Here is a 27,861-nt window from a genome sequence, read left to right as displayed (position 1 = left end):
CCATTACTCGCGCACGCGCAAACGAGCACGCGCGCCCTGAAATAGAAGTTTTCCAGTAAATAATGAACGGCTGCCAAGTATGACAAATCACGCAATCTTTTAAAAAATAAAGTAAATTATGACAGCTACCATACAGATAATGGTGTTTTCTATTGTGTATGTTATACAGAGTCATGATTCAGTTGCATGTACAGAAATAGTCCCATGATGTTCTTTGTATTGCGTTTTAGCCACGTGGACGGGGTTAAAATCATTTCCCCTATGGGACAGTAAAGTGTGAGCACAATAAAGTCTGCTTAGCAACATGCCACCGTGTGACATACTGTCTCCAATTGATTGTGACTAGAGGAAGCGTTGTGTACACGCTGTCTGACGTAAAAGTTCCACTTCTGGGTCTATCGTCATCCATGCATTTTCCCTCACCGTGTGGGTGTCATCAAAAAAAAAGAAGCAAAAACTGAACACATTTAATTAATGTAGTTCATTCATTTTTATATGTATAACATGTAATGTAAATAATATTAAAAATGTGGGCAGTGATTTTGTTTTCAAGACTTGAAATGAAATTCAAGTAGAATCACTGATGGAGATCTCAAAAACTCAATTTAGTTGTAGGTGGTTCGTCACCGCCATACCGAGCCCACTCACAACATCATCATCATCATCATCATCACGTGCGTAAATGTTGGACGCAGTTGAGGCTCTCTCGTGTGTCACGTTGCAGCTCATCAAATCTTTTCAGCCCTGCATTATCTTTCAAGGACACACTCGGCAGCCTCCGATTGGTCGAGCTTCTCTGGGCAAAAAAGAATAATCATCCTCTATGGACCATTTCATGATGTTTTGTAAACAATAGAGCCCTTTCGTGACTACTGCTGATCTCAACATTCCCAGCAAAAATGGATCCTCACGCCGCATCTTCTTTTCAAATGTGATTCAAACGAGGTCGTGGGTGTTTTTAAGTCTCTCTCGAGAAAAAGTGTGGATGACTCGAATGAACAAATATTTAAATAAAACAGAATAGCCACAGATGAAAAAAACACTAGCTGGGTTTCCATTAGGGGTGTGCCAAAAAAAATCGATTCTCCTAAGAATCGCGATTTTCATTTAGTGCGATTCAGAATCGATTTGGAATGTCCCAAAATCAATTTTATTTAAACTATCATATACGGTCTTGCCCTTGTTTGTGTGTGCCTTTACTGTATTGTACCCAATTTGGCCACTTGGGGGCAGTGTGGTTACGCACGTTCTGATACACTGTTAAGTTGTAGCCACATTAGAGAATAGAAGGAAAAAGTCACAATCAAGTTATTCCAGTAAACGTTTTTTTTTTTTTTTGCAGCGTAAGAGCAGCATATGCCGGTGATTAATGTTAAGATGCTTCTCTGTATACATTCATGAAGCGTTTTGTATGAATAATCGTTCTTCTGAGTGATAAAAGTGCCGCGAGTAGCGCGCTAATTAGCATTAGCGAATTAGACTGGCGTAGACCATGACGATTGTTTGCACATCTTTAAATTGAAGCAGAAATCATTGTCAAATTATTTTTGAATAAAAAATCATTCCGAATCAAATCGCAGACCCAAAAATCGGGATCGAATCGAGAGACAGTCAAAGATTCCCACCCCTATTAGCCATTTTTATTTGAATTTTCAAGAAATGCAAAAATAAAACTGTATGGAAGTCGCATGTCCGTTTTGCGCATTTTCAGTAAATTCACTTAAAAAAAAATCGAAACAGTTGGATGGAAACCCAGCTAGTGAGAACATATTGATTTTTTTGTTTTTGTTGAAAAAATATCTGAAATCACATTGCCTTGAAAAAATACAAGACATTATTAATGTTTTTAAAAAAACAAATTACAAAAGCTGTACAAACACTTCATTTGAAGCCAAAACGAGTCTTTAAAAAGTTCTTGTCAGTAAAATCCTGCATGTCCTATCTGAAGGACGCTCCGTCTTTCCACGGCTCCATCGGCCGCCTCTGGTGGACGTGTTGCGGCTCCTGAGAACTCAACACCAGGTCCACGGAGACGGGGTAAGAAAAGCGATCCAGCATCTGCGCAATCTTCTCCTGAGGCACGCCGTGCTTGTTCCTCCTGCGAACAGCACTTTGTTGAGCGCCAACATTGGAATTAGCGAAGCAACGCTAACGGCAATTTTGTGACATCGCGGTATTCAAACTGCCACGATATCGTCGTCGTCAAGTCACGATATTAACTCATTCACTGGCAGCCACTTTCACTGATGCAATCCCCTTCGCTCCCGGCTGTTTTACTGGATTTTGACTGATTTTGCAAGGCCCACAGAATATTCTGTTCTGTTGCTATAAAAACATGGAACCTACCAAAAGAAAGATTTGAGTCTAAAGTTTATATCTGTTTCCATTTTGCAGCAATTAACATTTGAATATAGCCAGCTAAGTTTCATCCTTATTCACAAGTCTGTTTAAAACAGTTGGGCAAAGAGATTTTTGCAACATGGCCCTGGTTGATCTCTTAAAACTCTGCTGCCACCTGCTGGCCGTTTTTGTAATAACTACCCTTCTTTCAACCATTCTCTTCGGTTCAGAGGCGGCATCGAAGCCTTCTGTATGCTCTAACAAAAAAAACTTTAAAAAACACGTATAAACACGTCTTTGGGAGCACGATAATATTTAAAGCGAATTTTCTTTTAACACAATTAAGTATCAAAATAAGAACATTCCGTGGTGACCGCCATTATCCCGGCCACGTGACGTATCGTGTGTGTAAACGAAAAGCGCCCTTGTTCGTTTCAACGTAATCGGCACAAAAAAAGACCGTCTTCTATCGCAATGACTGCGCCAATTCGGATCCGAATTCTGAACTTACTTCTCCAGCTCATAGGGATCGTACTTCCAGCTGGTGTTTGGTTCACAAAAGTCCACTCGGTATCCTCGCTGTAAAGCCTGCGTGAGAAGAAGGAGGGGAAAAAAAAGAAGAGGTGATGGTCACGTTCCCCAAAATGAAGCCGTGTCATTCTCAACCCACCATTTGGACGTACGGCTTCATCTCCCAGGCCTGCAGGTTGGTGTTGTCGATGATTACGGGAGAGCGGCCGTCATGCATGGCGTCGCTAGCTGAAAGGCAGGCCGGCGCCAAAATGGCTGCTTGAGTGGCGCACTAAAGTGCCGCAGAGTCAACGCGCCGACGACCGGCACGTTAAATTGCACTCAAAATCGAAATCAAACCAAACGTGTCTTCCCTCAAGCCGGCACATTAATGGGGAAAATCGGCAGCGAGTGGCGAAATGGCCGCCCCCCCCCCCTGAGATTAAGGCTTCAAAACTCATGTTCCACAAATGTCATATTAATTAGAATGTTTCGACTAGTGAAGTCACATACAACATATTATTGTCAAGAAATGTTGATGGTTGACTTCCCCTTTAAATCAGGCACTGAAAACAGTACGAGTGGCTACGTAAGATGGCCGCCCTCTGGATTCACCCATTCGCATGCGAGGACCCGATGGGGCAGTTGGAACGGAAGTTGGTAACTAACATTTCTCACCTCTTCGATGGTTCCACGTGTGCGCGTCCCTGAGAAGGCTCGGCTCGTAGCGGTAGCCGCCATTTTGGGCAAAGTAGTCGTCTGTGCTCAGGATGAGGCCGCTGGGACCCGTCGCCAGCAAGTCCCTGATGGAAAAATCGACACGGACGCGTATGAAAGTCTCAAGGGTTGGATTTAAGTGCAGTATAAACAAACCGACAAATGTGCGCATTTCCAAGCCACCTGGCCCGATTATCGTACGTCTTCTCTAAGAAATTTATTTCCTCACAGCTTATCTAGCGGTGTAGGGTACACACACACACACACACACACACACACACACACACACACGCAGATAATTGGGCTGATTTTGAACATATGTGACACCTTTCGATTCAAGTCAGTATTTACATGATTATAAATTCATCGGCTCCCAAAACGTATAAATACCTTCCATTTGAAATGTTTTAAGTGTCCCAAAGACGTATTTATACCTGTTTTATGTGTTTGTTTTTTTAATGCTAGCCTCTCAACTGCACAGAACAGTTGAAGCAATGGTAGTTATTACAAAAAAACAGCCAGCGGGTGGCAGCAGAGTATAAGAGATCAAGCATGTTAAAAACAAGATGATTTCTCCACAGTTCTAAACAGATTTGTGAATAATGTTGAAACTTAGCTAAATTCTCATGCTAAATGCTGCAAAACAGAAACAGATAGAAATATACTTTTTTTTCCTGATCAAAGAAGAGACTCATCTTTCTTTAGGTAGGTAGGTAGGTTCTAATCTTGTTTTTATAGCAATAGAACACAATCTTGTGTGGGCCTTGCAAAATGAGTCAAAATCCAGTCAAACGGCCGGGAGCGAAGGGGGTTGCTTCAGTGAAAATAGCTGGGAGTGAGCTCGATGTCTCAAAGATCATCCTAAACGATGTCCGGAGTAGGGCCCAACCGATTAATCGGCCAGCCAATTAAATCGGACAATATTAGCGCTTTAAAATATAGTTATATTTTCCCAATTTTTTTTCTATATATTAACCTATTATAACAAAAGAGAAAAATTATTAACCTATTATAACAAAAGAGAAAAATAATAACGTTCACACAAACCCTAAAAAAATATTTTTTTTGGGGGTGTGGGGGGGCATTTTGGCTGATTTTTCTCCCCTGTTGTGAACCCAAACATATGCAAAAGCCTAAAGGACAAAAGTATTTTAAAACAGTCAAATGTTTTGCCTGTAATTCATATCTTTAATGTTATAAGCGTTAAAAGGAACCCCCGACTGTAATGACAAGTTTGCTCTATATGATTTCTTTGGTTGTTACTGACAACCATGAGATATTTTTTTCCCCAAATCATTTCCAGTTAAATACATTTTGTAGAAACTTTATTTGGACGTACGCCACCATTGTTATTTACGTCGCAACGCATTCCTGTTCGGTGCAAGGTCATGAGCTTGAGTGGTTGTTATCCACTCACAAGCCCAATTTTTGTACCCGTTCCGATTATCGATCATGTGGTGTGGGATACACACATTCCGATAATTGGGTTGAATTTGAGTTTTTGTAATCAAATCATCAGCATACGCACAATTATTGGATGTCCCTGAAAGATTGTTCTGAGTGATTATCCTGTGATGTGGCGCACACACAAATATAATCGGGACTTTTCCGATCAAATTCAGCATCGGTCCGAATAATTACTGGATGTTTGAAAGATTATTCTGAGTGGTTCTCCTGTGGTGTGGAGTGCACAGATATGAATAACTGGGCTGAATTTGAGCCTTTTCACCTCCTTCTGTTTAAAGTGATAACTGGGTCTCTTATGTCATAAAAACTGTTTTAAGATGTCAAAATTCAGTGTATGACGTACCTGGCCATTGTTGTTTTTCCCGAGCCTGGTAGGCCTCTCATGAGGATGAGCACCAAAAACGAAGGTGTGTCCAAGTGTGCGTAGCAATGCTGTTGCTCGGCTTCATGTTGTTCGGAATGACATGGTGGTGCGTCACAGGACCAGCCGGCATCATAAGCATCGCCGTTGACATTGCCCCTGTTGTAATGGTTATAATGAGGGGACGCCGGGAAGCCGGGTAACGGCGGGAATTGAGATGGATACTGGTCGCGGCAGGCGGGATTGCCGTGGCGGTGTGGAGGTAAATGGTGCGGATGTGGGAAAGAAGGCTGGCAAAATCTGTGGAACGATCTGTGATTTGGAGGCGGGCGGAATGCCGGAGGAGGATAATAATCCGGGTGATTCAGAGATGATTTGACGTGGTCGGGCCTGTGAGTGGAATACGGATCATTTTTGTACCAGTGGGGCCACGACGGACGTTTTTCTGAAGGCTTGCTGAAGTCCTTCCCCGTGAGAGTTGTTTCTGGAAGTCTCCTTATTGACGACGGGTCCCGTTGCTTCTCAGCTTGATCGTCAATGGCTTGGATTTCTTTGTAAAAGTCGCTCAGCGAGTCATCAATGTTCTTCTCTGGAGGGAAGGCGGGACCAATGAAGGTGGCGCTGGTGAATCCCACCTCCTTTAAAACACGTTGAACGTCTGTAGCCTCTTTGTGGACAGCTTCACTCTCAGGTCTACTTTCTTCCTTGTCCGCTGGAGCGTCGGCAGAAGAGTTTTGGACACATGAGGGAGCCGCTTGAGACATCTGCACAAGAGTCATTTCAAAAGAAAAAAAAAGGTCTTTTAATTTAAGATCAGGCTGCACTAGAATTAACTGCCAATTCTGAAATTCATTTCAAATTAAAACGAATAATAATTCCGTCATATTAATAAAAAAAAGAGCATTGCAGGTCATATTTTTGACCACGTGTCAATCAATGAACGTGAATGAAGTTGACTGTTGTTAGATCAGGTTCATCAGCCTCCACATTGAGTCTCTGGGCAGCACTTGTGTCCGGGTTTATTTATGCTATTATTGTTCGTTCAATAAAGAAATTCAAGGTGCACCGACGGTTGTGAATATCCTTGAGGACTTGTGGGGACATTAAAATGCGTTCGAACTCGCAGTGGTAATTATATAAGCTAACATGCTGTTGTCCTGAGGTAAGTTACTTCGTTCTGTTGTACAGTTAAACACATTGCAAGTCTTTTTTTTGTGGTTGGCCAGCCACATTTCAGCTCTTTGTCTCCATGGTTACGAAAGTGCGGAACTTCTTACCCACTGACACATTTTCAGAATAACGTTGAGATTTACTTGTTTAATTTCACACTTGATGGGTAGGGAGGCACTAATTGTATACCAGCCTTTAGAAAATAATTTCCCACATGGTATCATACTTCCCTCTCAATACTGAAGCTGACCGTACAAGCTAGCCGACTAAACGGGCGAGTAGATTCAATGTTAAACCCATAGCCAACATAAATGAAATGTTACAATTTACCGTTCAACCCCAAAACGCGCTTACCTTAAGTGATGTGTTTACATGAAACGAAAGAGAGTACGGCTAGCTGCCACATAGCTAAAGCTAATTTCGTGTTTACGGATGTGACGTCAGCAAGGACTTTTACTTTGGACGAATGCTGAGTTCCGCGAATATGGAACATTTTTGGTTTTATATTCCCTTGAAATTATTTAAAGAATGTGGTGGTATAATTTTTTTCTTAAGGTGTGATTTTTGTGTTACTAAGTTGCAAGTTAAACTATAAAAAAATCATCAGCAGGCTTTGTTGTATTGGAAACGGATTTATAATCATAACTTTACTCCACATCCTGTTCCTATCTGGAATAGTAGATGTGTTCAAGTGAAAATAAAATATTTGTTTTATCATGATGAGGTGGAGGTGCATCGCGAAAGTCTCCCTTTTGGGTGGTGATGATCACATGACCGTACTCCTCCAAAATGTGGAGACGCCACGTTTGCACACGTCCCTCTTTGTGCTCTAAAAAGAGGTCAACGTTCAAAAGCACTCGGCAGCCTGCAGGAAGTGTCGGAAACTTTATTTGCACTGCACTTCTCATACATGACAAATGCAACACAAAGTGCCTTGCAGAAATAAAAACAATGAATTGAAAAAACAACAAAGCCCTCCAATCGCCATGTAAACAAACATATGGATGCTAATCTTCAAATATATTGTAAAATCTCATGAAGTGCCTTCATGTACCCCGCCGCTCACAAAAATGTGACTTGGTTGTTCCATTTCACACAACTTGATGGGTGAGCAGGCACTCCACAGACTCAATTTGTATACAGTACAAGTCAATAAAAAGTCCGTTTTCTATCATACATCCCCTGCGAAAGGAGCTTATTCATGCTGACATTATAATCATGTAATGTGGATAATACATGTGGATACACGGAAGTGACATTTTCTGCCCCTTGAGTGCCACTTACATGATTGTGGAGGAAATGCTTCCCCCCAAAACGGGAAATCATATCGTATTTGTGCTATTTGATTCAAGCCTCTGTCGGTCAAACATTTTGAACAGCCCTTTGAAAACAACAAAGTGGCATTATTACGTTTCCTTTCGGACGCGAGGTACGAGTACAAACAAGCAAGCCGCAGCACATTCATGGACACAAACATTTGATGCAAGTCAGAACAGCACATTTAAAGGATGCGCACATGCACTTTACAGTCTCACATTTACTCACCCGTTGAAAAAAAAAAAAGTCTCCAAAAATGACCACGTTCGAATCAACAAAATGTCATGTTTGACTGGAAGCTCTTTTGCTACATCACGTAACTTTCATATCATTTGTCATGTTTCATTTCATTCACTTTTCAGTCATGTGCTCTTAAAATGTCACTTTTGGAACCATCAGCAAGGATTTGTAAAATGGAAAAAGGATAGAAACACATTCTGGATGACACCTGTGGTAACTTAACATTATAGCAGCGAATTCTTGGCCCCGCCCACTTTAATTGAAGGTGTTATGCACCGGAACCTTCTATAGTGCGGCAACAGCTTGCTGAAGGTCACGGGACATCTGCTGCATGGGTAGAATCATTTGAATACAAATAAATAAAATGACATCAAGATATTCAAATGTCCATGAAGCAGGTTGGCGTTCCTGCCTTACACAAGCTCTCACTTTAATTGGAACTCGTTTCTGTACAAATGGCGTGTGACTACTGAAGATCGGACGATGAACTGAAATGCTCTGCAACTGAATGTGGAAATGCGGAACGGGAGATTTGAGGACTTCCAACGATTTGAATTGATCAAGAAACGGGAAACGAGAGGGTCAAGATGCTTTCGGATAAAATTTGGGAACTCTTGGAGGAATGTAATATAGTTCCCAAAATGTCAGGGTTATTTTAGTTTGGGATTTTCATTTGAGTTAGTTTTTATTTCGTTTTTTATTTTTATTTATTTTTGTTGGTTTTCAGGGTAGTTCTGTTAGTTTTTATTATTTTTATTTATTTCAAAAATGCTTAGTTTTTTTTTTTTTTTAACTGTGTATTACTTGTGCGCAATATTTAATAAAACAGCAAATGAAAAAAGTAACTCATTTCTTACCTAGCTTTGCATTTCGGCAGAGTGTATGAAAAAGCGACGTCATCTGAAGGTGCTTTTCTATTGGCTGCTGCTCGATGATGTCACTTCTGTGTGACAAACTTTCAAACGTCCTTATTATAAATATATTTAAAATCATTCCCAAATACAACATGCATTAAATTAATTAGCGAAGACTAAAACGAAGGACATTTTCGCAATTAGTTTAGTTAGTAAAATTAAAAAAGTAAAATGGACTTAGTAAAATTATAAATTTGGGCAAGTGTGAAAACTATTACCTGGATGTCCTGAATACTGTGAATATTTTGAAGTTGTTTGAAGTGGTGGAGAAATGTAGAAAAAAGCCAACTTATCATAACAATCACAAAATTTGGTGCCGTTATCCTTATAGCAAAATTGCCACAGTCATTGCAAACTTACTGTTACAACATAAATAAAAAAATACCAGTGAGCTCATATTAAAAAAAAAAAAGAGATTTTTTTTCCCTGTTTTCTGAAAACATTCAAATATGACTTAGGCAATGATGCGATTAAGGCTAACGATGAGGTTAAATGCTCTTCAGCATTGACACAATTTAAAAAAAACAAAAACAAAAACATCTTTAGGCGCATTTAGAACGGAGACACAGGCGAGCGCACCGTGCCGACCGAACCAGGAGAGCAGTCGTCCGACTCCGACGTGAAGTCGGCGGGGGACAAAACCACATGCTTGGAGTCGCCAGCGGGCGCCGAGCAGACGGACGAGCGAGCGCCGTGCGGGAATGTGGCCGCCGGCGTGGCTTCACGAAGATCTTGTCGTTGGCGGAAAACTTGCCTCTCCTTGTCCAGTGGCGTGTTCTAATGGAGGAAACAAACAAGGGCAATACAAATTGGTTCAGGAAATGTACAGCGCTAACTTGCTTGGCCGTGCCTGGATTTTTCAACAATAAATCGTTTCCCTAAAATAAATAAATAAATAAACAAACACTTTTTCCTATTAAAAAGAAAGAAAGCTTTGTCTATAAATATAAATCTAAGCTTGTCTAAAACTTTTTTTTCATGGTAATGTACAAATCCTAAAAAGCAAAAGGTATATATTTTTTTCTTGGGAATATACATTTAGAATTTTTTTTTATTTTTTTTAACTACTGTACATAAAGAGCATTTCCTTCCATTTGCTTGAAAATATAAAATGTTCTTACAAACCTTGGAATTCCGACCCACCTAATAATACACAACTTCTTTTAGAAATCTACATTTTTTTACCTTCAATATATTTTGGAAAGTAGTATTTCTGAAAAACATTACTTTTTGAAGAAATATTTTCTAAATGTACACTTTTCTTGAAAATATACCTATTTTCTTCCCCCAAAAATATACAACTTTTCTTGGAGAACAACTTTTCTTGTTAAGTTTTGTAGCAGTAACTAATATATTTCAATTTCTTCAAAAATATTTTTTCAAAATATAGTATATAACTGTTCAAAATAAGAAATACAAAAGTTAATTGAAAAAAAATATTGCCTGTATCTTTTATTATTATTTTTGTTTTACAAATATAGGATTCCCCCCCCAAAAAATGTATGATATCTATGATAAAAGAACACTTTTCTGAAAAATATGAAGCATTTTTTTCTTGAAAATCTACAGCTTGTTTTTCTGAAAATCTGACTTTTTTTCTCTCAAAAACACGACTTGCTAGAAAACATTTGTAACGTTATACACCTTGTTCCATTTGAAAACGTAAAAAAAAAAAAAACACTTCAATACAACAGATCATCTATTTTTTTAAGCCTTGGATATTTTCTCAACAAGGATACTTTTTACCTGGAAAAGACAACGTGTCAAAAACATTTCATGTGCGCATGCATGCATGTGTATTATTGTGCGCAGACTTACGGTGATGACCATGACGCCCGCGGTTGTGCTGCTGCCTTTGGGTCCAGTGTTGAAGTTTTTCTTGATCCTCAGTGCCACCGGCAGCTGCTGTTGGTTATCCGGCACGCCGTCCTCCTGCGAGAGCAAACATTGCCTGACCACCGCTTGAAGGTTTGAGCGCACGAGAAGCGGCAACATCGTGGACGTCATCTTACATTGACCCACGGGTGCTCCAGCACCTGCGCGGCTGACAGTCTTTGGTCCACGTCCACCTGCAGCATGCCACTGATGAGAGCCTGAACAGCAGACACGCCAAGCGCCGTTAGAGGGGCAGCCACGTAACGTTCTGACGCTTGGGAAGGTTTTCTAGCGCGGCACCCACCTTGGCGGAGTCCGACACGCTGTCCCAGTGTGGCGAAGGGAACTCCAGCTCGGCCTTCAGGATCTCTTGGAATAGAACATCCTGGTCGTCACCGTTGCTGTGCAAACACACAAATATTCCACTGCAAGCCTCAGGTCCAGAAAGTAAAAACCCGGCCACAGTTTGGCTTTAGCCATTGATGCTAGCTAGCTAGCTCCCTAGCAGATAAACGAGCACCATGCGAGCTAGAGCTAGCACTTGGGGCTAAAGCCAAACTGTGGCAGGGTTTTTTACTGCCACCTCTGGTCCTCGGTACCGCCAGCCATGTCTGGTCCGCTGACCTGAGGCACCGGGTCGGTGTGAACGGGTGGACGAGCTCAGAGAGGTAAGGTGGTGTGGGACCGTTTAAAGGGGAAGTCAACCTTAAACAAAAATGGCAAAATGGCCGCCTTCTGATATTGATCAAAACGGCTGTATTTAGCTGCTTATGTCATATTCCATGAAGGCAATATTAACCAGAATACCATATTTGGACTAGTGGGGCTGCATAGAATATATTCGGGAAAGCAAATACAATGAAAACAGCAGGGCCCCCAAAATGGGTCCCTGTGGAACACCACACGACAGTGGGGCAGACCAGGACTCACAACAACTAACGCAAAAGCTTCTGTCTGCCAAAAAGGGTCAAAACCACTCAAGAGCGCTACCACTAATGCCCACCTGGTGCTGCAAACGAGCCAACAGAATCCCGCCATATCAAACAGATCCAACAAAACAAGACTGTCACTTTCAAACAATAACCTGTTTTTAAATAAAGAGATGGAAATGAAAACATGTTTTTGTTTAATCCGATGCAATTTATCTGACCAATTAAAATAAAGGTTAGTCACAGCCCTAGTACCTAAACGTGAAACCGTTTATCCAGTAAACCCTCGAGGGAGGGATATGGCCGAGCCAATGATTCAAAGGAAAAATCAAAATCTAATCGAACCATGCAACAAATATCACATAACTTGTGATGATGCAGGAGCGCGTACCAATTAAAAGGCGGGAAGCCACACAGCAGGATGTACGTGATAACACCCGCAGCCCAAATGTCCACCTTGAGGCCATACCTGGAAATGAACAGAAAGGCCACAACATTAGGGACAGCAGCAAAATGGGTGGGTTGCCAAATCCTATCAACTTTACACCTTCAGAGAGATAACGTCAGCACTCACCCCTTCTCAGCGACGATCTCCGGCGCCACGTAGGTGGGCGTGCCGCACACCGTGTACAGGTCACCGTTGACAACCGTGGCCAGGCCAAAGTCGCCCAGCTTCAGAGACTTGCTGCCGTCGTGGTGCCGGTAGACCTTTGTCACACACACACGGCACGAGAAGATGAAGAAGAAACGTCTTCTACTTGGCGGCGTGCACAGCCGTTTTGGGCTATAGGCCAAGTAAGCGGCTGCCTAGGGGCCCCCAAGCCACAAGGGGGCCCCCAAGCTCAGTCTTACTTGAGAACGACTATGTCCTGTCTTTATCTGTCTCTAATATTTGTCTCTTTATTACATCCCTTTTATTCTTAAAAAAATAAACATAGGATATAAATCAAATAAACTGTGATGATAAGCTGTTTTGTAACAGTTTGGCTTTAGCCCCTGATGCTTGCTAGCTCCCTCACAGGTAAACAAGCACCATTAGAGCTAGCTAGCTTCTGAGCTGTTAAACGAGCACCATGGGAGCTAGCTAGCACCTGAAAGTAAAAATCCAACCACAGTTTGGCTTTAGCCCCTGGCGCTCTAGCTAGCTCCATAGCTGGTAAACGAGCACCATTAGAGCTAGCTAGCTTCTGAGCTGTTAAACGAGCACCATGGGAGCTAGCTAGCTAGCTAGCACCTGAAAGTAAAAATCCAACCACAGTTTGGCTTTAGCCCCTGGCGCTAACCTGGCGCTAGCTATCTAGCTAGCTCCCTAGCTGGTAAACGAGCACCATTAGAGCTAGCTAGCTTTTGAGCTGTTAAACGAGCACCATGGGCGCTAGCTAGCTAGCTAGCACCTGAAAGTAAAAATCCAACCACAGTTTGGCTTTAGCCCCTGGCGCTAGCTATCTAGCTAGCTCCCTAGCTGGTAAACGAGCACCATGGGAGCTAGCTATCTAGCAACTGAAAGTAAAAGAAGCTGTTTTAAGTTAGTTTTCCTTGTTGAGCTTTAAAATTGAGTTTGTTTTGTTGTGTTTTATTTAAATTAAACATTTCTCTAAACACTCAAAAGCTGTTTTATTTATTGACTTAAGAAGGACTGTCAACTTAAGATGTTTAATTGTAACTGTAGTCTGTTTTGCTGACAAAGTGTAATAGATTGTGATATCTTAGGAATTTCTTCATTGCAGTTTGGTAAACCAGGAGCCCCCAAACAGCATCTTGCCTAGCCCCCTCACCCCATGAATCTGGAGGCGTGTGTTTGTTTACCAGCAGATTTTCGGGTTTGATGTCTCTGTGGACGATGTTGAGGCTGTGCAGGTACTTGACGGCGCTGGCCAAGTTGAACAACATACAGCCGGCGTCCCGCTCCGTGTACTTGTTGGACGAGGTGATGGCGTCAAACAGGTCGCCCCCCTTGCACAAAGACCGACTGGCTTTAGGGTCTCAAAGTCGGCTTTGAAGCCAAAGGGAGGGTTTGAGGAATCGTTCTCGTACCTTGACTAACTCCATGACCAGATAAATGTCATTGCCAGTGTCCATCTCTTCAATCAGCAGTACGATGTTGGGATGTTTGACACGCCGAAGGATGGACACCTCGCTCTGGATCATGTGCTCCTGCACAGCAAAGAAAATTCAAAGTGACGGACGACCACGGCTGCCGAAACTAGAACAATAGATTCTTGAATACACCAAAAATATTCTGGTAAAAGTCCACGCACTAATTCAACTTTCTTTGAGCACCCCTGAAGGCTATGTGTAGGTCGAAAACAGGTCATCAATGAATCTATCAATTATTCAATCGATTAATTGACTAATCTGTTTCATTTAGATTTTGCATTCAAATGTATTACAAAACATTTTTTACCCCCCTGATTACTGTTTATTGACCAGTGATTCATTCTGTGAATTTTTATACACAAAAATTTGGATTTTAGCTCAATAGCATCCAGGTCATGTGACCTATGGACTCAAAATCGGTGTGGGATAGTAGTGCTTGTTTTTCAATTTCACATTTCTCAATATTTTCTATGAATTTTTATACAGAAAATGAGCATTTTTGCTCAATAGCTTCCTGGTCATGTGACTCATGTACTCAAAATCAGTGCGGGATTGTAGCGCTCGGCCTCCCGCAGGAGATACGCCTCTTGTTTTTCAATTTCACTTTTCGCTCACTTTTAAGCTCAATAGCTTCCTGGTCATGTGACCTATGGACTCAAAATTGGTGTGGGATAGTAGTGCTTGTTTTTTAATTTCTTAATATTTTCTATGTATTTTTATACCTAAAAATTTAGCATTTTTGCTTAATAGCTACCTGGTCATGTGACCTGTGGACTCAAAATTGGTGTTGAGGAAATCATGTTCATTGAGTCACCTGACCGGATAATATCATCATCAATGCTTTTTAATGACCCGCAGAAAGCCCGGAAATGATATGATGTGGATCCGATCGAGTGAGGATCTGTTGAGCACCTTCCCTCTGCACTTCTCCTTGCTGATGATCTTGAGGGCGTATTCTCTTCCCGTGGTTCTCTCCACACACTCTCGCACCACAGCGAAGTTCCCACTGCCTAAAGTGCGGCCCACTCTGTAGCGCTCGGCGATGGAGGCGGGGACAGTGAAGGCGTCCATGGGCTGAGCTGCGGCGGGGGAGGGGCCAGAATGAAATCAGCACGTTTATTCTTCAAGGAAGGCGCCTCACCTTCGCTGCTGGCTCCGTCGCACTCGTCCATGGAGCTGCCCACCTTGGTGGAGGCCAACGAGAGGGACGAGCCGCTGTGCTGCGATCCCTGGCGTGGACAAAAAACAAAAATAACAACATCTTGATTTATAGGGCGCTTTGAAAACAACAATCACTACATGCACAGTGATGCACGTGGAGTAAACATCAGACATACAAAGACAAAGTTGTAAAAGCAAAAATGAATAACATATAAACAAAAAAATACACATATAGATACGAACATTCACAATTTCAACAATCAAGAGACATAGGACTGTAAACCATTTTTCAACAAATGAAGACATTTCACTGACATTATTTTAGAATTTTGTGCCACATGTGCATTGCGTATTTATTGTAAGATTTGTGTATTTGAAAAGGTGCATTGTGCCGTTTTAAAAGGTCATGTTAAAGGAGTAAAAGAAAAACTAACCAGCTATTCTGTGAAATGTAAATTTCAACTTTTCCCTGAAAAAGATGTCAATTCATGTTGAGTGATTATGATTTTATAGCAACTGTGGCTGTCGCTTTAAGATCGCGCACGTACTCGCGCGCACGCGCACCATGAACGAGCCTGACACAGATGCTGCAGTTACGCTTTGGGCCAGAGGTGGTAGTCACGAGTGAAAAAGTGACAAACTGCACAAAGATCCTTTAATATATTTTCGACTTTTTCTTACTTGTTTATTTTCAGGATTATGCTGGATTTTTGGTCTCTTTTTTATTTTGTGTAATATTTGTGTGCTTCTTTTTGCCTAATATTTTCATATTACAGTATTTTTCTAATATTTAGTCTTTTTTTTGGTCAAATATTTTGGTGTTTATATATATATATATATATATATATATATATATATATATATATATATATATTGTTTTTTTGTTTTCTAAAATGTTTGTCATAATTTTGTAATTTAATAAGAGTTGTTTTATTGTTTAAATGTGTATTTCCCATTTACCGGTAACATTTTTTCACTAATGTTTTAAGCATTTTTACTTTGGTTAGTTTGCACACATGTAACTAAAGTTGTGGCGTGTGCCGTCACCATACGCAAGCGATGCCTTTCTTTCAGCAACACGGTGGCGTGGGGCTCAAACCTCAAAAGAAAGTCACAATTTGGTCAATTTCTATTTTTTTTCCAAAAATCTATACTATTTATTGTTCAGTCCACATGTGTTGGTGTTATTTTTGTAAATGATTGAGCAATCTAAAGAGTTGTGAATGTCTTTCTCAGTGTTAATGGTTGAACAAAGATGTGGTTTTGGTGGTCTCCTGAAAAGGGACCACTTTGGAGGTACAACGAGTACCAGCATTTTGCTATTTTACATTTTCATACCATAAACAACATGGAGCAATGTGCATCTCTATCTGCTCCATAAGAAAAGTTAGTTGTCATTTGTAAAGGACTTAAAAAGTATTTTCCCCTACCTGATGTCTCCTGAAGCTGCCCGGACTGGTGGGCGAGGGGCAAGGGGATTTGCCCGATCGAGGGGTGGACAGCTGACTGCCTGCAGTGCCGTTGGCTGTTGACCCCCCCCAAAAAAACGGACAGTTGTCATTTTTGCCTCCCTTTCAACAGTCAGCAATGCTGGATTTGTTTGGTCTCACCTGAGCCAATCGATGAGGGCGACTTGCTCCTGCGAGACGTCCCGCCACTTCTTGGAGAACAGCGGCCGTGCACTGACGGGAGTCGACCGTACGAGGCCGACTTGGCCACCCTGCATTCTGCAGAGAAAAGAAACAAGTGAGAAGGAAACGTGGACACGGGGCAAAGGTGGTGTAGCACAAAAGCGCAGCAAACTAAACCAGCGGAATAGCTGAAAATGACTTTCACAAGGAATTTAATGTCAAGCGTGTTATTAGCGGCTAACAACACACAGTGTATTAAAAAAAAAAAGTAATGTAACAGAATATTATTATTTATTTTACATTTTTTTCTCCTGTATTTTTTAAATATTATTTAGTTCAAGTCAAATGTAAAACAACATGAAATCACTGTAAATGCAAAAAACCACAATATTTTCTGCATTAGAAATATATATATTAATTAATTAAATACCTTCACAAATGTATCATGATTTCATAAATATTTGTCTGTTATTTAATGGAATAAAATTGAATAATAAATTGAAATAAATTAACTCATTCAGTCCCAGCCATTTACTGGATTTGGACTGATTTTGCAAGGCCCACAGAATATTGTGGTCTATTGCTATAAAAACATGGAACCTACCAAAACAAAGATTAGTCTCTTCTTTCATCTGTTTCCATTTTGCAGCAATTAGCATAAGAATGTAACTAAGTTTCATCGTTATTCACAAACTTGTTGAAAACACTGAGGAAAAGAGCTTTTTGCAACATGGCCCTGGTTGAGCTCTTATACTCTTATACTTATACTGGCCGTTTTTGTAATAACTACCATTATTTCAAGCATTCTCTTCAGTTCAGAGACTGCATCAAAGCCTTCTGTATACTCTAGCATTAAAAAAACATACGTTTTTGGGACCATGGTAATATTTCAAATAGAACGTTTTTATAAAAATTAGTTTTTTTTAACGATTATTATTATAATTTTTTTTACAGTGCAGTTGAGATGGTGAGACTTTGAGAGATTGTCCTGGTAGCAGGTCAGGGATGTTCCCAATTCCAATGATGTCTTATTCCACAATTGCAGCTTCAAAAACACAAACTGTGCCCTCATCACTTTGACGGTTGAAACCTTCAGCGCCAAAGAAAGACACGTCTGTATTATTATCTGCACAATGACTCAAATCCGTGATGGTTGCTGCTGTGTGTTCCCCCAACTTTTAGAGCAGTAATGACTGTGTAACCAGGGACCGCCCTAAAAGAACTAAGATGAGAGGGCTGGGCAGAATGTGCTTCAGAGCGGTAGGAGATTGTAACTGTGCACATCTCTGTCCGTTCTCCTCGCGAGCAAAAATAATCTAAGTCTCTTGTCTTCTTTTCTTGTCTGTTGTTTATTAAATGTTCGAGGTTGACTGAACCTGACAAACGTGTCCAAAATGGCGACCGGCTTCAGATTGTCAGCCTGCCCAAATCCAATGTGATTGGTGGAAATAATGAGTGCAACCTTGGGTAAAAGTAACCCACTCAGCTACCCAACGAATGTGTTAGGAGAACAAGCCATCATTTGTTGGCGTGTCTGCCACACTTACCACTTTCATCCAGACTGAAGTCATCTTGGTAGCGGTACTTTTCAGGCCCACAAGCAAAGAAGATGTCGTCCTCTCCAAAAAAGTCCTGAAGGCACGTAACCTGTGAAATATTTCAATCGTCATGTGACAGTGGTTCTGTTTGGAATGATTTACTACAAATGTATTGAATTCAATTGCTGTGCCACAAGAGGGCGCCTGCGTACCAATAGTGGTTTTGAGAAGCACTCACCTAAATCAGAAAGGCTTGCAAATACATAAACAAATGATGCTCTCATTAGCATGAAGCCAACTCAGCCGTCATGAATAAATCAAAAGATTGCTGATGGAGTTCTGGCTATCTCCTTAAAAGCTACTATTGATAGACTTAAGTCAAGCACATTTCCTTTGACTGGGAGAACACCTCAGACATCTTAACTCAAGCAGTTAGTGCTTAATATGAGACTGGTTGCACGTCTTGACTTGGACTTATTTTATTGCACTTCAGCCAAAATGGCCAAACAATGAGCTTGGCACAGCAGACACGCCCTCCCACTTTGACGGACCCCATTAAGTCCCCCCCCCCCCCCTCCCTCCAAAACGTGTGCCGATACCCGTGGGGGGTGCAAGGACATCCGTTGCCAAGGAGATGTGGGGGGGGGTTGTGCTTGAGCACGAAAAGATGAGGAGTGCACGGCAGCTGTCAGGCCAGTGCGCAGACCACAAAAAATCACAAACGGTTTCTTTTCAATTATTGGGTGAATATTTACTTGACAAGTCCATTTACAATATGCGCCTTTACACGTCCATATTTGAGTCCACATCCTCTTAGTAAAAAAAAAAAAAAAAAAAAGTCTAACATCTTATTTTGAAACCCTAACCCTACACTCTAAAAAGGGATTGGTCAAAGCTCCGGCCCTCAGGAATTATTTGGTGATCTAAGACACCAATTCCAACCCATAATGCTAATTGTTAAGCAGGGAGGCACATGGGTCCTATTTTCTTAAAAATAGTTTTTGGTACAACCCAGCCAGGGATTGACCCCACAACCTCCCAATCTCGGGGTAGACACGCTACCACTAGGCCACAGAGCTGGTCATGCTGAGTGATCTATCTAGACACACATTTCCATTTTTAAACACTACATTGTTTTTAATATATCATATAATATATTGTAATAATTTGTAAATCCAGTTACAATACAATACATTGATACAATAAATATATTTCCAAATGATTTATCTTGACTCACTTTCAATTTCATTGGTTGTTTGGCTAACCAATCAAATTGGTATGCCCGTAACCACCCGACATAGTCAATGTCTGACCAATCTATTGGCCAATATGAGCTTAACCAACTAGGTTGGTCGTTTTTTTTTTTTCAACCAATCCATTTTTGGAGTGTACTTTCAAAGCCTACCCTGAAACCCTAAACCTATTTTGAAAGCCAAAGCAAGCTTTCAAATCGTAGCCCTACTCTGAAATGCTAGCCCACCTTTAAAACTCTATACTATTAAACACAACACACACAAACATTTGCACTTCAATTCATATTTGGACTTTGATTCATCTTTGACACATTCTCACATACATTGGGGTACGACTGGACTATTTGGGACTTTGGTGCTGCTGATTTATAATCCCTGTGCCTCTTTCCAAATGGGACCAAGGAGCAGATTTGGCTTCCCGCTCATCCACTGCTGTGATTGGCTATCCAACACAGACGCTGCCCCGCTCAGCGTCCCCACCGCCAGGGCACCAATGTTGCACTTTTATCTCCGCTCAGGAGTCCAGAAATGGTTTCGCTCCAAAGTGGTGGTGGTGGTGGGGGGGGGGGGGGGGGGGGGTACTAGCTGGTTGCTATCATCATCAGCATCTTGCAGCAGAAAATCAAGGCAGTGATCTAAAATAGCTTCCTTCTGCTGGGGGAGAATCAGACTTTTTTGTTTGAACGGTTAAAAATAGAATGTGCTGGATAAGGACGGCAATCGGGAGTGTTGAGGACAAATGCAAAATGTTGCAAAAGACAAAAATGCTCTCGATGAGGCCGCATCAAAATCCACCGGCTGGTCACAATCTTCCCCGACGATTGATGACTTCCTACACGCAAACTCCCTCCACCGTCCGTCATATGGCCCGACCGGCTGATTAAAAGCCATCTGGTGGGTCAATACTCGTACAGGACGCTTCCGCTCGACAACAATCAAAGTGTTTGATGGGGGGGGGGGGCTGATGGAGCCGCTGTGTCACTGAGCCAGCCTGCACAGGAAATCAATAAAGGTGCCCTAGTTACGCTACATCACAGCTTTTCTTCTGATCAGGAAAATAATTTTTGAATTTTTATCCCTGATCCGCTCGGTACACGCCCGACCATCGTCAAAAAAAAAAAAGTTTAATTTTTCAGATTACGAATCCTTACGTACTAGTAGCGTGTTGACGTCCATTTCAGCAAAGAAGCGTTGACATTACGGAGCAGAGATGTTGGAGGTGCGCATAATATAACCACAGAGCAGCGGGGGGGGGGGGGGGCGCAGCCGCATCCATTACTGCGGTGGTGGAAGGCCACAGGCCAACCAAACCACCTCAGACCAAAGTCAGTCATGCAAAGTTACTTGACTTTAGCTACATGTAATTGAGTCTCACCAAACCAACCGATTCTCCATCCGATGGTTGCAAATAGCGTTGTCACTATCAAATATTTTTAGAATTGAGGACTCTATCATTTATTCAATCAATTAATCTACTAATCGGATGCATGTAAGTGCATTTTTTTCCCCTGATTACTGTTTATTAACCAGTGATTGGTGTTTATTTCGCACTTCGTATTAGGATAGTGATTTAAAAAAAGAGGGGGACTGATGTTGTACTATGTTACCTACGGAAGAGGATTAGGGCCAGTAAAGTGAAAAAAAGGAATGGTAGGATTCTGACTTTATTCTCAGAATTCTGACTTTAAAGTCAAAATTCTGACTTTATTCTCAGAATTCTGACTTTAAAGTCAGAATTCTGACTTTAATCTTAAAATTCTGACTTTAAAGTCAAAATTCTGACTTTATTCTCAGAATTCTGACTTTGATCTCAAAATTCTGACTTTAAAGTGAGAATTCTGACTTTAAAGTGAAAATTCTGACTTTATTCTCAGAATTCCGGCTTTAAAGTGAGAATTCTGACTTTATTCTCAGAATTCTGACTTTGATCTCAAAATTCGGACTTTAAAGTGCGAGTTCGGACTTTATTGAATTCTCACATTAAAATCAGAATTCAGAGAATAAAGTCAGGATTCTCACTTTCAAGTCAGAATTTTGAGAATAAAGTCAGAATTCTCACTTTACTTTTACATTGCCATCCTTTTTTCTTTCTTCCTTCAATGGCCCTAATCCTCTTCCGTGGTTACCGGTTCTGTCATTGATTTCCAAAGTAAGAACAGATGTTTACAAAATGTCTTATTTTGATTAAACACAGAAGATAATCAACCTTCCTCCACGAAGGAGTACAGAAATCAGTGAATTACTGTTGATATGCTGAAATCTGAGGATTTCGACAATTTTGGGAAAAAAAATGACTCTGAACGATTACTCGATTATTAAAATAGTTGTCGATTGATTTCCTAATAGATTACTCTAGTTGCAAAGTGTACCCAAACAAAATACTTTGGGAAAATACGTCAACAATATGTTATCTGTCCACACGTTCAAAGGTTAACGTCATTCAAGCCATTTAGCCTGTTCCCCCACTCACTCAGGTTGTTTCAACAAGTTTTGTTTGCTAGCGGTGCCGTTGACGAACACGCCGTCTATCGCCACCCGGAAGTACATGTGACGTCACGGTGGAAAGGTTTAACCCGGGACTGCGTAGTGGGATCTGGTGCCATGTGCTCCATCCTCGTCTCACGCACGCTCCTACACACTCAAAGCCCCTGGCCTCACTGCCTGTAGCACTGCTCTGCGGCAGTTCCTTAGCAACCGGCACAGGAAACCACATCGCCATGGAAACCATAGACACCATCGGAGAGGAGGGGAGTGGAGGGGAAAGTCATTAGATTTTGGTGATATGGTCCAAAGCATGGAGGGCACTTATTCGCCAGGCAGGAAGGGGCTTAGTTGAACAGATGAATAACCAACAATAAATATGTACGTATATATTCACATACAATACTATATTTAATATGTATGTATCTATCCCTCCATACAAAATATCCACAATATAAACATTTATCTATTTTCAAGCTAAGCTAACTACTTAACTAATATTTATCTTTTTTTTCAAGCTAAGATAACCCACCTCTCTCCATCTATCTATCCAACCCCACCCATCCGTCCATCCATCCATCCCTCCATCATAAACATTTATCTATGTTCAAGCTAAGCTAACTACTTAACTAGCATTTATCTATTTTTCAAGCTAAGATAACCCACCTCTATCCATCTATCTATCCAACCCCACCCATCCGTCCATCCATCCATCCCTCCATCATAAACATTTATCTATGTTCAAGCTAAGCTAACTACTTAACTAGCATTTATCTATTTTTCAAGCTAAGATAACACACATCAATCTATCTGTCTGTCTATCTATCTATCCAACCCCACCCGTCCATCCATCCATCCATCCATCCATCCATCCGTCCATCCACAATATAAACATTTATCTATTTTCAAGCTAAGCTAACTACTTAACTAATATTTATCTTTTTTTCAAGCTAAGATAACCCACATCTATCCATCTATCTATCTATCTATCTATTTATCCAACCCCACCCATCCGTCCATCCATCCATCCATAATAAACATTTATCTATGTTCAAGCTAAGCTAACTACTTATCCAACCCCACCCGTCCATCCATCCATCCATCCATCCATCTATCCATCCGTCCACAATATAAACATTTATCTATTTTCAAGCTAAGCTAACTACTTAACTAATATTTATCTTTTTTTCAAGCTAAGATAACCCACATCTATCCATCTATCTATCTATTTATCCAACCCCACCCATCCATCCATCCATCCATCCATCCACAATATAAACATTTATCTATTTTTAAGCTATGCTAACTAAACTAGCGTTTATCTCTTTTTCTAGCTAAGATAACACACATCAATGTATCCGTCCATGTGTCTGTCTTTCTGTCTATCTGTCTGACTAGCCATTGATCTAGAGAACATGAGAGCCAAGTCACTAAATAGGATTGATCACTTGCTGTTGTTGTGTTAGCAGATACATCCGTCTAACTTCCCTTTCAAAGAAGTACATTAAATAGAGCCCGGGAAATCGAATTTCCCATTCCCAATAGATATTAAGTGGCCATCGGACTATCTGTTTTCCAGTAGCCTATAAACTTTTCTATATAAAGTTACAAACTGAGAACCCAAAACATATAGCTGGCATTGGGTCGAAACCTCCTATGTCACAATTGGGTACATTTCATACTTTTTCACAAATTCACCCCCCCCCCCAAAAAAAAAATCCAAATCAGTCGAGTCCTACTCATAAGCACTACATACGCGATGCCGTTGACAGATTTTCAACAAGAAAAACTCGGTTACATACCGCCTTCCCGTCCACCGTGAAAAGCCTTTTGACGGCGCCGCTGTCCAGTTTAACGGCCTCCGTGATGTCCATCATGACCTGCTGGAAGGAATGCGCCGTCTTCTTGTTGAGCAGGACGCGCACGGCCTTGCGGGGCTTGACGCCGCTGCGGACGATGGTGACCAGCTTCGGCTTGATGAAGTCCTTGCTCTCCCGGGTCTCCGGTGAGCCCGCCCTGCCGCTGCCGAGGGGCGGCGGGTCGCGGGCGCAGGCCACGGCCGTCTTGGCGCCGGCGGACCAGTTGGGGTTGACGTTCTTGGTGTAGTCCACCTTCTTGAATGGCTCGAAGGAGGCGCATACGTAGCTTTCTCCTGTCAAAGGATGTGGGGGGGGAAATCTGGTGAATTTCAATGAGACGTTAAGATGGCGGGTTCTGGAAGCATTCTGGATTGGAAACTTTTGAAAATTAATGGCAAATTGTGGGAATGAGATATTATTGCTTTACTGTTTTCAAAATGTAAGGTGTAGAAAAGAAAGTACGGATAGTTGGACGAAAATGTAAGAAGTAAAACGTAGGCTGAAAAATAACATTCAAGTAAAGTATAGATACACAAGATTTCTACTAGCGATAGACTGATATGTTTTTTTCAGGGCCGATACTGATGCCGATAATCGATATTTGAAGCCGATATTCATTTTCAGTAAAAGGGAGATTTGCCGTCAATTTTTTTTGAAATGCCAATTTTGACTTGGCTGTAACGTCTTAAAGCATGTTTATTGAACTAGTTTTCAGACTTTCTTAAAGCTGTTTTTTTTTTTAGACAATAGATCTGTTTAAATAAAAAAAAAAGTTTAGGGAGCCCCCAATGTTATCAGTACGTCTTAAAATTTAAACATAAACGTAAACAAGTAAATACCCTAGCTCTCTGTAGTTTTCTACAGTAAATATTTTTTTTCCAAAATTTAAAAATACCTGAAATCTACTAACAAAAACAAAAGGCCATGGTCAGCAGCATCTCTTATAAAGTTAACTGACAATGTATATAAATAGTTTTAGATGTATCTTTTATCGGCCGTCAGTTTTAAAAAAAAAATTTAAAAAAAGCCCGATACTGATATTCGTCAAAATGCCCAAAATTTCTACTTCACTCATTTGCTCCCGAAAACGTATAAATAGGTTTTTGGGACCACGGTAATATTTAAAATAGAACATTACCATAGTCCCAAAAACGTATTTATATGTTGTTGTTTTTATGCTAGAGCATACAGAAGGCTTTGACGCAGCCTCTGAACTGAAGAGAACGTTTAAAGGAATGGTAGTTATTACAAAAATGGCCAGCAGGTGGCAGCAGAGTATAAGAGATCAACCAGGGCTATGTTACAAAAAGCTCTTTTCCCCACTGTTTTCAACAGATTTGTGAATAATGATGAAACTTAGCTATAGTCGAATGTTAATTGCTGTAAAAAAACAAAAACAGATACAATTTTTTTTTTTCCTGAAGAAAGAAGAGACTCTAATCTTACGTTTGGTAAGTTCCATGTTTTTAGAGCAATAGAACACAATATTCTGTGGGCCTTGCCAAATCAGTCAAAAATCCAGTAAAACAGCCGGGGAGCAAAGGGGGTTGCTTCAGTAAAAATGGCAGTGAATGAATTAAGTACTTATTTGAAAAGACTCCATTCAAGCGTAGACATTCAAATTCTGTTTTGCCACAAGCAGACATGCATGCAAAGCAGGCACTTGTAGCTCTCCTTGCCCACATGTGAAGGCCTTACAATAATGCGAGGGCACTTTGATGTCAATTTTAGTCAACAGCAAAATGATGGATGAAAACGGCGGATTCATATGCGTCGGAATACGTTTTTTAGACTAGTGGGGGCACATTCAATACATGACAGCATTTGACTTGAAGAAAGTTCCCCTAAAAGAGCACCGCCCACCTTCAACCAGCTGCTCCAAGCTGGCGATCCTCGTCATGCCATCGACCGAGTATATGGTCCGAACCCCCTGCGGTAGGTTGACGTTGTCCGAGAGGGACCGCGTGAGATCGGCCAGGAGCGCGTCCAGGGAGCGGAACCTGTCCTGCGAAATGGCGTACGCGATCCCTTGGAAGTAACGGTCCCCGTTGCGGTAGAAACGAACCTTCTTGGCCTTCTTCTCCGAGCTCAGCGTCTGCAGCGTCCTGGTTCGGTACAAACTGCAGTGGGCGCTGTGGGTGGGACTGGGGAGCCCGTTGCCCCTGGAACCCCGGCGGGCATACCGCTGCGCCTTGTCCCGCTCGTCAAAGTGCTCCAGCTCCATATTTGCTTTTATGCCCTAATAAAGATATAACAGACAAGGCTTTTCATTTTAAAGTGGACTTTTTTACAGCGGTAACAATTTCCTTGAGCAAGAAGATAAATGTACCCAGACATGGCCTAACGAGTGCATCAAAGCATGTGGCTCACAAGTTGTGACACCTGTACGGTACTTGTTTTATGTCAAATGGATTTTCAACTGTTGGGTCTCTGGAGTGTCTGCCCACCCATCAACTGTGAGATTACGCAACCACTCAACAGTTTTTGGCAGCTGCCTATTTTTCTTTCATTTTCATAAAACAGGACCACCCCCTTAAAACAGCTTCATTTCAGCAAGGCCTTTAGTGCCTAGAGTGATAAGTGCACCATAATTGTTGGTCCCTGAGGTATGTTGCTTAAAAACATGTCACGGGCGCGGTTATTATCAAGACACCAGGAGTCTGTTTTTAATGATGTATTTGGGAAATCCGCACAAATGCGATCGTGCTGAACGTCAGAAGCTCCCTTCATCACTACCATGCCGCTGCTAGGACACATTTGAGGTAGCATGTCACACCCATCCCATGCTGCTTGTTTTGATACCTCACGTTTCTCATTAATTTTTAAGGAATTAACAGACTAACGCACAGCATATGCACAGCTTCAGCAATTAGGATTTTTGCAAGATGAAAAAAAAGAAAAAAAAAAGACAATGCAAAACAATGGACAGAAATTGGACTGTATTGGTCCTTACCTTCGAGATATGAGCAGAAGCGTGAGGAAAATAAGGTTGAAAGTTGACTTGAGATGCATTCATTTGGTGTCACAGACGGACCGAGTGTCCCTTTGTTGGTGCGTGTGCACGCCCGCCTGCCGTGTGCTCGCACGCGGAGAGGAGGCAGGGCTGGAGCCGGTGTCCTCCACCCCCTCCTCCACCTGCTACCTCATCGTCATCTTTCTTCCTCCCTCCTCTCCTCCTCTGCCATTGCACTGCGGTGGTGATCGCCCAGGCCTGTGCTCGGCCAAATCAAAGCGCGCATGCGCAATATGGATACAATAAAGTCCGACACAGTAGTAGACGAAGGGTCACCAACGTTTATGTAAAGACACTGAAAGAAGTTGTAATGTGGGTTGTCATAATAATTAGTAAACCGATAAATAGCAATATGTATTACTTCATTTTCAAATGGTCACTTCAACATTCCGACATTTCTGATATTTCCCTAATGCAACGCAATGCAATTGCTTCCTTTACATGGTAAAAACAAACGGCGCATTGCTTTTGCCCGCGACTAGCAAATTAATCAGGCAGGTTGTTAAAGTCAAAACATTTCATCACATTTTGGAATCAAAATTAATCGCCACTTATCAAATTACAAGGATCCAAAATCCAATGTTTTTCGATGAGCCAGCGTTAAGTTCACCTCGACCGCCATTTTGACTTGAGACGAGAGCAGAGTTGTCAATACTGCCGTTAAAAGGTAAGTTGGCTAAAGCCAAATGAAAGCCCAAGTATCAAACTCTCAGACATGCTAGGGCGAGGCTAATTTTACACACTGCTTTACCAAGTTCTCTGCAAGTAAAACAAATGCACATTCTTACCATGATAGGATCAAATGGAATCAATGCAGGCTTACATTTGACATAAAGGTGGCACTACCATTTTGCTAACTACCGGCTAAGATATACAATGGTACAGCTAGCCAGCTAACCTAGCTAGCAAGGCTAACGCTTCAAAGAAAACCTGTTAAGTGTTTTTAATATCTGTTTTATGTTTTTTCGCCCCTCGAAAAAAATTGGAT

The 27,861-nt window shown here is 41.4% G+C and overlaps 2 protein-coding genes across 5 annotated transcripts; both read right to left on the bottom strand.

The window, feature by feature from the left end:
• Positions 1 to 475: 475 nt before the first annotated feature.
• Positions 476 to 8,244, bottom strand: n4bp2l2 (NEDD4 binding protein 2-like 2). Of its 3 annotated transcripts, none has more exons than XM_077565235.1 (6): positions 8,111 to 8,244; positions 5,378 to 6,159; positions 3,529 to 3,653; positions 3,011 to 3,099; positions 2,852 to 2,928; positions 476 to 2,098 (listed from the first exon to the last, which is right to left on the bottom strand). In XM_077565235.1, the coding sequence occupies exons 2-6, from the start codon at positions 6,157 to 6,159 to the stop codon at positions 1,939 to 1,941; spliced, it is 1,233 nt and encodes a 410-aa protein (XP_077421361.1). In that variant the 5' UTR covers positions 8,111 to 8,244; the 3' UTR covers positions 476 to 1,938. The 3 variants fall into 3 exon arrangements, with proteins under 3 accessions (XP_077421361.1, XP_077421359.1, XP_077421360.1); XM_077565233.1 differs by lacking the exon at positions 8,111 to 8,244 and adding an exon at positions 7,850 to 7,926; XM_077565234.1 differs by lacking the exon at positions 8,111 to 8,244 and adding an exon at positions 6,920 to 7,004.
• Positions 7,436 to 27,759, bottom strand: LOC144051797 (serine/threonine-protein kinase DCLK1-like). 2 transcript variants are annotated; one of them, XM_077565228.1, is made up of 17 exons: positions 27,662 to 27,759; positions 26,814 to 27,071; positions 25,724 to 26,099; positions 23,804 to 24,153; positions 18,277 to 18,376; positions 16,709 to 16,825; positions 16,529 to 16,623; positions 15,079 to 15,166; positions 14,850 to 15,016; positions 13,875 to 13,994; positions 13,647 to 13,793; positions 12,415 to 12,548; positions 12,232 to 12,309; positions 11,216 to 11,312; positions 11,049 to 11,129; positions 10,855 to 10,968; positions 7,436 to 9,813 (listed from the first exon to the last, which is right to left on the bottom strand). In XM_077565228.1, the coding sequence occupies exons 2-17, from the start codon at positions 26,874 to 26,876 to the stop codon at positions 9,589 to 9,591; spliced, it is 2,352 nt and encodes a 783-aa protein (XP_077421354.1). In that variant the 5' UTR covers positions 26,877 to 27,071; positions 27,662 to 27,759; the 3' UTR covers positions 7,436 to 9,588. The 2 variants fall into 2 exon arrangements, with proteins under 2 accessions (XP_077421354.1, XP_077421353.1); XM_077565227.1 differs by having other exon boundaries at positions 26,814 to 27,759.
• Positions 27,760 to 27,861: the final 102 nt, after the last annotated feature.

Source organism: Vanacampus margaritifer, chromosome 5 (genome assembly GCF_051991255.1).
Source record: "Vanacampus margaritifer isolate UIUO_Vmar chromosome 5, RoL_Vmar_1.0, whole genome shotgun sequence".
Taxonomy (NCBI): Eukaryota; Metazoa; Chordata; class Actinopteri; order Syngnathiformes; family Syngnathidae; genus Vanacampus; species Vanacampus margaritifer.
This window is presented reverse-complemented; position numbering and strand designations above follow the sequence as displayed.